Genomic DNA, 13,307 nt, shown 5'->3' with positions numbered 1-13,307 from the left:
GCGCGCTCTCCGCCATCCCCGGGCCTCACGCTTTCACCTCGCGTGCTGGGGCGAGGGCGGGGCTGCGTGGTGTACTGGGTCGGGGGTAGGAAGGACCTGCCAGGCCTTAGCCCTGAGCTATCGGTCATCCGCTAACGCCGCGCTTCCTGCATCCCTGGCTTGGACCCGAGGCTCTGCGCCGCTTGTCTGTAGCAGACACAACCCAGCTCCCTTACTGTTCTCAGGCCCTGCTATTTCAAGAATTCCAGAAAAAGAGTGCACCGGCGTGTGCAGGCCGGTGCTGCCCGGAAAACCCGTGAAGCAGGCACGCACGGCCCGGATGCAAGCACATCTGTCCCCTCCCCCAAAGGTCTCCCCAGCTTTATTGATCGCGTGGGTGGGGGGTAGGGATCTAAATTTGTCTCCCAGATTTTCTCTGAAATCGAGTCTCTTGGGAGTGAAGGTCCATATGATTATACCACGTCCATAGCAGTCGCGTTGTGTTCAAAATGGGCATGGGTGCTCGCGGTGCGGATACTGAGTTCCCCAGAGACGCGGAGTCTTTTGCCCCAGGGGCTTATTCTTGTTTTCTCAATGGAACAGGTCTTCGAATTTCCCCAGGAACATCTCAGTAAGTAGGGGTGTGCGTGTTTGTGTGTGTCAGTGTGTGTGTGTAAATGGTTCCTATGAGCTGACAGTTTGGTATTTAAAGAACAAATGGACATAGGCACAGAAGTCATGCCTTTTCCATGGATATGATTGAGATTTCTGAGATTTCCAAGACAAGGTTGACCTGTCACGGGATAGTATTTTCAATCCTTCTCATTTAATTTAAAAAAAAAAAATGCCTGTACTTCTGTAGATTTTTGTTGGACATTCTTGTTAGTATCTTAGATTACTATGATGTTCTAAGTTGAATATAGGCATGAATTTTCATAATAGAACACTTGTTATATCGTATGTATTCCCATTGCAGGTCATTTTCCCACCAAACTGTAAGCTTCTTTAAGGCAGGAAGACCTTTTATTCGCCTCTGACTTGTCCCAAACCAAGTAATGCCTGCAAATATCAAGTACCCAATAAATGAGTGTTAATTACACCACTCACCCCCAATCCTTTCATTTCCTGTAGGCTCTAAATATTTCTGTGTGTGTAAAGGAGTAGCAATGGAGGAATGTGGAGATAGGGTTCACAGATACCAAATAAAAGTAAAAGACATGGCCATCAATGCTGATGGATATTTACCAGATAGTAATGGTGCTCAGAATCAGTTTGCTAATCAAGTCTCCTTAGTTTTAGGGTTGTTATGTGGAAGAGGTAGGAATGACCTACAGTATCAGGCAATTCTCTTAAAAATCAATATCTGGATATATACCTCTCCCACCCCTCAACCACCATTTTTTCTTCCTTTCTATAGATTAGGTGTGGTGTAAACCATTATACTTACAGTGGAAATGAGCTTGCTAACCTGTGATACCTTACCAGTCCTTGGATTTACTGGTACATTTGGCTAATCTCATATTTCCCTTTTTACATTTTTCACTGGAATCCTAAGATAACATAAACTGGTGAAACCTGGTTTAGGTATCTAAAATACTTAACTTGGGAAAGTGAGCTGCAAATATTAAAAATCATTAGCTGCCTTAATTGTTGCTTTTTCAACTCAGTGATACCATTATATCCTCTCTCCTCAGCCTTTGAATGTACTTCCTAGTCTCTTCCATGAGTAAACATTTGAAGATTAAACATTTGAAGATTCTACCTTGTTAATATGTAATATTAACTGATACTGTTTTTCATAAGGGGTTTAGCTGTGCCTGGTCACCTTATATAATGCTGCTTTAAAAACATCACCATCACTGATGCGTTATGAAACATTTATTCTGGACAACATAGTATGTAGAACACTTTCCATTAATTACTAGAAATCTCTTGAAGAGGACACTGCCCACAATGGGAATTATTTTTATTTTAGATGCTTGTACTAGAAAAATATACTTCACTCAGAGTAAATGATAAGACTGGGTGCCTCATCAATATCATTGTTTCTAAATTTCTGTAGACCATTCAGTTGTGACAGGTCTAATGCTCTAGCGGTAACAAAATATTAGTTTTATTAAGAACTTTAGGGTTAAGCTCTTGGATTTTTGTAGCACCTCTTCTACTCTTTTGTTCAAGTGCCAAGTATTAATTCCTTTCAGCTTGTAAGTAAAATGTGGTTCAGAATGCTACCTCTATTTGTAGCATTAGGAAAAAATGCTGTAGATATTTGTAATAATTCTCCACAACATTGGTTTATTTTAGCATCAATTTCCTCTCCTCCGTTATGATTTTTAATGGAGTCCTTATTGGTGTTTTTTTCTTGACCTACTTTTCAATAGCTTTCATATATAGCCTGTTTTCATTGTTGGTGATTTCTGTAGAGTCTAGTAGAGTCTAAATCACGGTGAAACAGAGTAGTTAGTTATCATTTATTCTAGAAATGTTTTCGTGGTTTAAAAATCATCTGGTCTGTTCATATTCTGACTTCTTTTAAACTATGCTTTTCATGAATTTGCTTCATTCTCCAGACTGAGGATTGAACCTCATTCTGCTCTGACCCAATTGTTCTTTTCCTTTGTTGCCTCCACCCCCTAGAGAATGTTTCCAGGGGACAGGCGTTCTTGGGGCTGAAGAGGAGGAGAGTCAAGTGAGACGAGATCTGGTACCTCACGCACTAGATCCCTCCTCTCCGGCCTGGTGAGAAGTCAGAGACAATTTTGACAGTTCATAGTCCTGCCTCGGCTCTCACGCTTGCGGTCCATGGGCGGGTTTTACCTTCTCTCTCTTCCTCTGCTTCTGGCCTGCTTACAGGCCAACAGCAAATGCAGCCATTGCCCGAGGCCACTCAGAACTCTCCCTGTGCCATCCTCTTGGGGAACAGGAGGATATGTCCGTAGAAGACTTCGGGGACTGGGAAAAGCCACGCCGGGATCGGGACGCCGGAGAGGGTCGCCCCTCCCTAGGCTTTTTCCCGTCGCGGCGCCCACGTGACCGAGAGCAGGCCTTCACCAGCCCGCCCCTTTTGGCCGCTACTGCCCACTTCCCGCTCGGGGTAAGTAACCGCGGTTTTCCGCACCGCCCCAACCCCGCCCTTCTCCTTTCCCCTTGCCTTCACCTCCCTCGGGCTCTCTCGCGCCACTCTCCCCACCCCCCTATCTTCCCCTTCGGGCCCTTTGTACGTGCTCGGCGGCGTGCAAGCGCGCCTGGCACGTGACCCCGCCGAACGTGGCATTGTGTTATCACGTGACCCAGGTGCGTACGCGACGGAGCGGGGTGTGAAGATGGCGGACGAAGAGGCCGAGCAGGAGAGGTTGAGTCGCGGCGAAGGCGGCTGCGTCGCGGAGCTGCAGCGCCTGGGCGAGCGGCTCCAGGAGCTGGAGCGACAGCTGCGGGAGAGCCGGGTACCGGCCGTGGAAGCGGCCACCGACTACTGTCAGCAGCTGTGCCAGGTGAGGGCGCCCGGTGGTCCCCTCCCCCTTTACCCAGCTAGAAGGGGAAGAGGGCGAGCGAGCGCCAGGCGGCCGAGAGGTGGTCGCCGCTTCCTTGGCATCATCGGCGCCTCCGCCCGGGTGGGAGCGGTAGTAAAAGGAAGGCGCCTTTGTGTGGCTGCAGTTGTGGCGGTTGTTGTCGTCTGCAGCTCCTGGCTGGGGGAAGGGAGTTGTGGTCAAGGCGGAAAATCCCCCCTCCCCTTTCCTTCCCTGAACTCGGGACTGCGCGGTCCTCGCGGCTGAGGAAATGTAGACGGTGCGGATTGGAGAGAGTAGGAGGAGAATGGAGGCCAGGTTCTCTTCCTCCTCCTCTTATTGTGCACTGGGGATTACCGCGCCTCCCGCCTCTGCGCCTCTCTGCTTCCCACTCCGACGGGCCTCCGCCCCCACTGGTTTGATTCCTTTGCCTTCCCCTGCTTTCATCCGTCCCGCCCCCAGCCCCGGCCCTGTCCTGGCTGTCTCCGGGCCTTTGTTGTTCGAATTTCGCCTTAGGACTGAAGGGGCCTTTGTTGATGTTCGGAGGAGCAGTCCCCGCCGACCCCTTCTAGTTGAGCTAGACGTTCCGGAGGGGGTGCTTGGCGGAGGTTGTCCCCTCCTGCCCATACTTGCTTGCTTGGTGCACCCATGGTAAAGCTTGATCTCCTTAGTGTGGAGGAGCTGTCCCTGTATATCTGTCTCAGATTGAATGGCCCTTTGGGGCGGCTTTTCCAGAGTCCGTTTCTCATTTGCTTCCACCCTTCGAGGAGTATGATTTCCACTATCCTTTCTCTACCGGTCACCCCTTCACCCCTGTTTCTTCGAGTTCTCCCTGTTTGACTTCCTGATGAAGTGGGAGAAGACAGGTTCATGTGGATCTGTGCTTTGGGTAGTTTCAAATCTAATCTTTGCTTGCCCAAGGACGCTTCTCACCAGTGACTGCATTCTAATCAGAATTTGGAATGTTAATAACACTGTTTGCTAGTGATGAAAATAATTTCATCCTTGATGAAAATCGGAGAGTTTGGGTCTACATTTGGACTTCATTACGAGCCTTGCACTTAGGTTTGAAATTTCAAGGTAGTGTTGCTGGCTCTGGTGAAGACTTTGATTGGATTGTCTTCAGGAGGAAAAAGAAGACAATTTACTCAGGTCATATTTAGAGTTAACTTGTGAATTATCTTTACAGAGAATTCGTTTTGGAAAAGTATTGATCTTAACGCAGAACAATGGTTGACCATTTTAGCTGAGTAGATTACATTTTCACTTATTTTTTAGCCTCCAAATATTGAAATCTTTCCATTATAATGTCGGGGATACGTGATCATATACAAAAGAATCTCCGCCGCTGTATGCACTTTATTGTCACAAATTATTTGATGGCTGTTCAAAATCTTAAAAACAAAAACTGTGAGATCAAGTGGTGACTTGTCTAGGAGGATGTGCAATTTGAAAGCTCCCTACTTAGGTAAATAGGTCTGGTGAATACCTGTGGCAAAATTAGAGGCTCATTCCTTTGAATTCTAATATTAAAAAATTGTTGAAATTTCTCAGTTTCTCTACCTTGCATTACCCACTACCTTAATTGGTCCTTAAAGATTTATTTTAGAGAGAAAAAAATTTCTCTAAGATACCTATAATAGGAAGTATTTCATTAGTAAGTTGAGTCAGTTTTTATATAATAATCAGTGAGAACTATTAAAGTCTAGCTTTGCTGAAAGACATTTTTCCCCTAATAGTGTCCGCTGATAGTTTTAAGGCTAATTACTGTAAATTCTCTTTTGTCAGCAGTATTTTTAAGCAGGATTAATAATTCTGGGAAAATAGAATCTCATGCAAGCTAGACCCCCCCCTTTTTGTGGGTGTGTGAGGTTGTAAAGTTATCACTTAAAGATTATTTATTTATTTATTTTTGAGAGACGGAGTCTTGCACTGTCACCTGGGCTGGAGTGCAGTGGTGCGATCTCAGCTCACTGCAACCTCCGTCTCCCGAGTTCAAGGGATTCTCCTGCCTCAGCTTCCCAAGTAGCTGGGACTACAGGTGTGCGCCACCATGCCCAGCTAATTTTTGTATTTTTATTAGAGATAGGGTTTGGGGTTTCACTATATGTTGGTCAGGTTGGTCTTGACCTCAAGTGATCCACCTGCCTCCATCTCCGAAAGTGCTGGGATTTCAGGTGTGAGCCATCTCACCCCGCCAGACTTACAAGAGTTTTTAAATGAGTGAAACAGCATTTTAAAAATCAGAATGAAAATAATCTCCTACATTAGTTTCATTAAATGATTAGTCTTACCACATAAATTGTTATTGATGCTACTGACAAAAAACATCAAACAGTAATGAAACGAAGGCTGGATTTGTGGATTTCAAAAATTATAAAATATTTCATACACTGTAATCTCAGAATAATTTAAGTACACTTAAAAGCAATCTCCATTTGAAACGATACAGAGTGTGTCTAATTTCCTCTGGAACGTTTTCTGGGGTGGGGTTTTTTGTTTTGTTTTTCAGGTAACCTATTTATGTTAGTGATCGTGTCAAATGGAGGTAACTTGAAACCATTGTTTTATTTATGTTTATTTACAGGGGTGGAGGTGGCTCATGCCTTGAATCAGCAGTTTGGGAGGCCAAGTTGGGCGGATTGCTTGAGGCTGGGCAACATGGTGTAGCCCCTTCTCTACAAAAAATAGAGAAAACAAAACAAAACAATTAGCCAGGCTCCGTGGCGAGTGCCTGTAGTCCCAGCTACTCGGGAGGCTGAGGTGGGATGATCATTTGAACCAGGGAGGCAGAGGTTGCAGTGTGCAGAGATTGTGTACTGTGCACCTCCAGCCCAGGTGACAGAGCAAGATTCTGGCTCAGAAAAATAAAAAATAAAAATAAAATTGTATCTTAGCAATTACTACCTAGCTTTTTGATACGAAGTTGAGTGAAGCAGTGTTTAACAATTGTAGAATTTATTGGCACAATCTAAATATAGTGCCAGGGATACTAGGAGCTAGAAATTATCTGTTAGTTTCTAACCTTGAGATTATTGTTTAACTTTTTCTATTTAAGCTTTTCCTGTAAAACTGGGATAGTCACATGCTTCAAGAAGGCAAAGATGAATAAACGTTTGTCAAAGTTAATGGGCTTCAGAATTAATATTCTGCCAGTGTTGATGCTTAGTGCTTGTGTAACCCTTATTTTTGCATTTACTTTAAAAAATGAATTAGTTTACTTTCTATGTAATGTTTATGAACAAAAGTTAAGTTTCTGGAGAATGTGGTGAAGCCCACAGAAATAAGAGTTGCTTATGATCCCTAGTTTATAGAGTTTTATTTTTGAGTGAGGTAGGAGATTAATAGATTTTTTAAATTCTGAGTAACAGAATAGAAACGAAAGGCATTAAATGTTTTTCTTAACAGTGCTGTTTTGCTCTTTCTGGAAATAAGCCCCCCTCTTTGCTTATTTAAATGAGAATTTGCTTAAAGCTTAAGTGGGAAGAGGGAAGAGTAAGTGGAGGATGGGCATGGTAGAGTGCCTGTCATAAATCTTAAATTTTCCTTATTTTATTTTATTTTTTGAGAAATGGGGTCTTGCTACATTGCCCAGGTCGGATCTCAACCTCAAACTCTTAGGCTCAAGTGATCCTCCTGTCTCAGCCTTCTTCTTTTTTTTGAGTTGGAGTTTAACTCTGTCACCCAGGCTGGTGTACAATGGCGCAATTTGGGCTCACCACAACCTCCGCCTCTTGGGTTCAAGCAATTCTCCTGCCTCAGCCTCCCGAGTAGTTGGGATTACAGGCATGTGCCATCATGCCCGACTAATTTTGTATTTTTACTAGAGACAGGGTTTCTCCTTGTTGGTCAGGCTCGTTCCGCCCCCGTCAGCCTCCCAAAGTGTGGGATTACAGACATGAACCACCACGCCCGGCCCTTTCTCAGCCTTCTAAGTAGCTGAGACCTCATACACCACCATGCCCAGCTCTTAAATTTCCTTGTATCTTTTCAAAGTTAGCTTTAATATGGGCGATATGACCAACTCATTTTCTTAAAATTGACTTAGAATAAGTATATAGAATAACCAGAAGTAATTTCTTGCATTTACTTGTTTTAGGATTATTACTGTATTTATTATATAAAAAATTGGTTATAATTGGAATCTTTTGGACTAGTTAATTGTATTAGACTGGGCCAGTAGTCAGTCATTCAACATTTCTATTGAACATCTACTGTATACAGGCTAGGCAAGCATGATCATGGTCCCTGGCTTCAAAGAGTTTATAGTCTCTGGAGGAAGGTAGACAGATAATCGTAAACTGTGATTTATATATTTTATTGCAGAGATGAGTACAGTAAAGAGGAAGGTTATTTGGGAGTTTTAAAAGAAGCATTCCAACAGAGGAGTTGTTCTAAAGAGATTTTAAAATAATGGTTGGAAAAATTGGCCATTGTAATAGTTGATTTGTTGGAGTATGATATTTACTGACAGCACTATATACTGGACTGACTGACTGGTTGATTGTAACTGTTATTGACCATTGATCAGTAGTGATCTGGTGGCTGACAGTTGTTTTAAAGGGTTGAATTGCAGTCGTGTGTGTGTGTGTATAATACACACACACATACACATACATGTGTGTGTATGTGTATGTGCAAGGACCTAGGTTTAGATGTTACAGAGGATATAAGATACAAGAGACTAATAAAAAAAAAATGTGTGTGTGAGTGTGTGTGTGTATATACATATGTACGATGTGTGTGTGTATATACATATATATGAAGTGTGTATATATATATAAAATTTTGTTAGTTCATATAAGCAGTGCTTCTCAACTGGGCATAGTACTTTCCCTACCTCCAGTTATCTCTTCAAGGGCACTTACAAATATGTGGGATCAGGCTTTTGGATGTTGCTATGACTAGGGATGTAGTACTGGCATTTAGTGCCTATGACCCTGAATGCTAAATTTTCTGAAGTGATCAGGACAGTCCCAACAAATGGAAACATAATCCCTCTGTCTAAATACCTGCAGTGCCCTTTTCAGAAACATTGAACAGAAAGAAAAATAATATATTTAGAAGGTTTTTTTTTTTTTAGTCCTTATACTCTTTTCATATTGAGATAGTTAAGGTCCAGAAATATGGTTAATTTGGAACAGGTTCAGGTAAATGATATTCAACTATATTTAAGTATAATTTGTACTGACCATGAGAGGTCAAGCAGCTTTCTGCTTTCTTAGCAGAAATTACAAGCAATTACTTAAACAGTTAGTAAAACAACTCTTACTAGGTTAAAGAAGGCAGCAACTTCAGCATAATTATCCTGATTAAAGCAAAGTTTTGACATTTTGGTGTAACAAATTCCATACTTTTAAGAAAGCATTTATATGCAAGGACCTAGATTTAGATGTTACAGGAAATAAAAGATATGGGCAACTAGTGGGATATAAATTAGTAAGATAATATTTAAATATCACTTCAAAATGACAGCTGAAAAGATGTCAAAAGGCAGTGTATTAACTAACAAATTCGTTTTGCTTTATTTTTAATTTTTTTTTTTTTTTTTTTTTCCTGAGACAGGGTCTCCACTCTGTCACCCAGGCAGGAGTGCAGTGACACAGTCACAACTCACTACATCCTTAACCAGCTGGGCTTAAGTGATCCTCCTGCCTCAGCGTGCCGGGTAGCGGGGACTACAGGTGCACATCAACATGCCTGACTGACTTTTAACATTTTTTGTGGAGACAGGATCTCCCTACGTTGCCCAGGTTGATCTCAGACTCCTGGGCTCAAGCAATCCTCCCACCTTGGTCTCCCAAAGTGCTGGGACTATAGGCATGAGCCTCTGCACCCAGCCTGGTTTTGCTTTTTTGTTGTTTGTTTTGTTTTGTTTTGTTTTAAATTGAAAATGTACTAATTGAAATGGTTTTTAAAAATTCACCCTGAGAAAGGGCATACAATGAAAACTTGATCTTTTTCTCATTCTAGAGTTCTGGTCTCATTTCCATGAAGACAAATCCCCTAATAGTTTCCAGAACTAGTTTGCTCTTTTTAAGAAAATAAAGATAACTACACTGCATCTTGCTTTCCCTCCCCCCAGAGGCATCTTCTAGCTCATTCCATAGCTGCTCATGTAAGTTTATGGCTTTCTGTTGTATAGTGTATAGTAATTCTAGTCTATGACTGTGTCTGATTAATCAGTTCATTATCAGTGGATATTTGGGAGAGTAAGTTAATTTTATGTATAGTAACTTAAAGAGTTCAAAGTAGGTAGTAAGCACTTCGGGCTGGGGTATCAGGGAAGGCTTTACCAAGAAGGTACTATTTGAGCTAGTCTTCATTACCTTTATTAGCCATTAGTGGTGCCTGATTGGTATAAGAAATAAAAACCAATTTAAAACTGTTAGAGCTACAGAATGTGTAGGTTACATATTTAAACATTTCTTTGTATATTTTATGTCTCATCAGTTTGATACAAGTTGATTCTTTTGTTTATATATATGTTTTGCTTAGCTTTAATTATAACTGCAAGAGCTTTGAAACTAAGCATTTTCCTTAAAAATTAGACTCCTCTTTTTGACTATTAGAGGCTATCTTAATTTGTAGGACACTTCAAATCAGAAGAAAAGATAACTTGCTTGTTAATTAGTGATAATTACTTCAGGTATTGAGGGAGCAATAAGTCATTTAAACTTTTAGAAGTTTAGATAATGCTCAGGGGAAATAATGTTTTAAATGTTCATAATTAGTATGATTGCATGTTAGAGATAATAAATTCTACTTTGCAGAATATGCTTATATCAATTTTAGCAAAGGGGAAAACTTTACTAAGCTTTGCTTGTCCCCTTCTTATCCTTTTTGGTCCTAAATTAAAATGAGGGAAGAGAACATTCATTCTGCAAATGTACTTCATAACATATAATAACCTGCCAAACAGGATTTTCATAGGTTTTTATCTGTAAAACTGCTGCTGTACTTATTTTCTTGAGCTTCTGTCAAAGATGAGAGGTTACATTATTTTTCCCAACTCCTACAGATAAATTCAGTTTATAAAATTAACCAATCAATGTGAGTATCCTCTTATAGTTGTAAAATGGAAAGTTTGCTTTCATTAGTATGTTTGTCAGCATACACTGCAACTTTTAACAATGTATTGTTTTCCAGGAGAGCCTCTTGATTCATTGTTTTTGTTTTGGCATTGGCAGTTGCACAATGTATCTCAAAAGAAAAATGTTACCTTTTCCCCCTTGACTTACATTTTAAAAAGAAAGACTAAAGGTCTCTAAGTAAATATGTTCAGCTAAGAAGATTTGTTAAAATTCAGTTACATACATAAGGCCTGGCACAGTGGCTCATGCCTGTAATCCCAGCACTTTGGGAGGCCGAGGTGGGCGGATCACGAGGTCAGGAGATCTAGACCATCCTGGCTAACACAGTGAAACCCCGTCTCAACTAAAAATACAAAAAATTAGCCGGGTGTGGTGGTGGGCACCTGTAGTACCAGCTACTCCAGAGGCTGAGGCAGGAGAATGGTGTGAACCCGGGAGGCAGAGCTTGCAGTGAGCCTAAATCATGCCACTGCACTCCAGCCTGGGCGACAGATCAAGACTCTGCCTCAAAAAAAAAAAAAAAACCCCACACATACATTTCAGTTAATATATATCTTTTCTTGATTTATTCTAATCAGATGTTTAAATTGCTCTTATGTGGGAACACTAAGGTAGCTATGGAGAATTATGGAGTGGACCTCTACCTTAAAGAGCTTACAAAATCGACAGTGTGTATTAATTGTTAAGTGACAGTATTAGATAGTAAGGCATCTAGCGGTATAAGAAGTATGGATTAAGAGAAGTAGAGCATCTTGAAATTATTGTAGCCAAAAATTGAGCAGGAAAGGAAAACACTATTTACATCAGATCTTGAAGGATTTTGGATAACCAAAGAGAAGTGGGAGGGTTGAGAATAAAAGCTCAGATAAATGGACCAACTATTCAAACTGGCGTTTTTGGAGAAAAATGTCAAGTGATAGGATTGAAAGGATAGATTAAAACCAGACTAAGAGTTTAGGATGCCAAGCCAAGAAGTTTTGATAAATCTTGTAAGCGTAGATTTATGGTTACATGGCCTAAAGACTCATCCTTCTGTGTTTGAGGCATTGAAATAAAAGTTAAATTCAGAATATTACAACCCTTGTTTCCCCCACTCCGCCCCCTCAAGTATCCTGTATCAGTTACTGTCATGTTACAGACTATCCAAAAACTTACTGCCTTTAAAAGAACAGCCATTTTTATTATTGTTCGCAAGTCAGTGGGTCGGCTGAGTGGTTCTGCTGTCAGCTCTCAGGTTATCTGGGGCTGAATGGTCCCAGATGGTTTCATTCATATGTCTGGTGGTTGTCAGGGTGGTCTAAAGGCTTCACTTGGGCTGGCTTATTTCTCTATTCTTAGCCTTCTCTAGTAAGGTAGCCTGGATTTCTTTACATGGCATCAAGAGAGTAAGTTGTTTTCCACACATGCTTTACTTTGTATGCCCCTCCTGGTGTCATATTTATACTGATGTCCCGTTGGCTACTGCCAATTAAGTGGTCAAACTCAGCCTCTTTGTGGGAAGGGGACCACACATGCTATGGGTACAGGGAGATGTGATTCTTTAGGGACCATTTCTGTAACACTCTTACCACATGTCCCATTTCCCTTTATTCCCTACTACAGTGTGAGGCACTTTTATAGGACAAATTTAATTTTTTACTCTCAATTGCTATTGCCTCTGCTTTCTTTCTTGTCACTCATCTTCTCTAACCACATCTGTGTCCATCTGATTGGCAAAAGTCATTCCCATTCCTGCTTTCTGATCTCAGTCTCTAAATAGAAGAGAGGCATCCTCACCCCATCACTGAGACTTTAGAATATTTGTGGAATTACCTCGTTTTTGTTTTTGTTTTGTTTTTGATACGGAGTCTCACTCTGTCGCCCAGGCTGGAGTGCAGTGGGGTGATCTCGACTCACTGCAACCTCCACCTCCCAGGTTCAAGTGATTCTTTTGCCTCCACCTCCCAAGTAGCTGGGACTACAGGCATGTGCCACCACGCCTGTCTAATTTTTTTTTTTTTTTTTTGGTATTATTAGAGATGGGGTTTCACCATGTTAGCCAGGCTGGTCTTGATCTCCTGACCTCTTGATCCGCCCTCCTCAGCCTCCCAAAGTACTGGGATTACAGGCGTGAGCCACCTTGCGTGGCTAGAATGACCTCTTTATTTACCATGGTTCTTTACCTTGATATTAAACCTGGTCTGAATTTGTTGTGTTGCATTATCTCTACCTTGTGTAGTCTGATAATGACATCCTAGTTCTTGTCCCAATGAACTTGCTTTTAACATTCCTTTCAGTTTGTGAAATTCTCCAAAGTCCTGCTTTTGTCTTTCTCAGTGGCAGACTACTTCTTGTAACAGTGTTTCTCAAACTTCAGTTTGCAGAAATCAAAGAGAGTAAGTCTGTAGATCTCAGAGTTACAAATTATTCACCTCAGCTTATTCAGGTTCAACATTCCAAATCTGAAATGGTAAACACTCTGGTCCTAAGCATTTTCAGATTAGGGATACTCAACCTGGAGTAAGATGTAACTTTATTTTACTTCACCATTTAGTTGTCACACTGAAACAAAATGACCACAAAACAATACTTATCCTTACTATGTGTGACACATTCTGTTTTTACTTATTTTAAAATGTTACTCTTGATTTTATAATCCACCAATAGGTCATAACCCACAGTTTGAAAAATACTCTTTTAGAGGATCACTGGGATTCAATTCAGTAGTAAGTAAAAAAGTAGGCAGTCC

The 13,307-nt window shown here is 41.4% G+C and overlaps 1 protein-coding gene across 2 annotated transcripts in view; it reads left to right on the top strand.

Annotated features, from left to right (window-relative positions):
- The first annotated feature begins 505 nt into the window (after positions 1-505).
- The window catches only part of ZNF292 (zinc finger protein 292), a 106,487-nt gene continuing 93,685 nt past the window's right edge, over positions 506-13,307 (top strand). The window contains exons 1-3 of one of the 2 annotated variants that reach the window (XM_038002243.2): positions 506-610; positions 2,903-3,073; positions 3,274-3,470. In XM_038002243.2, coding sequence (XP_037858171.2) covers positions 3,303-3,470 — 168 coding nt within the window. In that variant the 5' untranslated portion in view covers positions 506-610; positions 2,903-3,073; positions 3,274-3,302. Of the gene's footprint in view, positions 611-2,747; positions 3,074-3,273; positions 3,471-13,307 lie in introns of those variants that run through there. The other variant, XM_008006531.3, reaches the window with a different exon arrangement.

This window comes from Chlorocebus sabaeus, chromosome 13 (assembly GCF_047675955.1).
Source record: "Chlorocebus sabaeus isolate Y175 chromosome 13, mChlSab1.0.hap1, whole genome shotgun sequence".
In the NCBI taxonomy this organism is placed as follows: Eukaryota; Metazoa; Chordata; class Mammalia; order Primates; family Cercopithecidae; genus Chlorocebus; species Chlorocebus sabaeus.
This window is presented reverse-complemented; position numbering and strand designations above follow the sequence as displayed.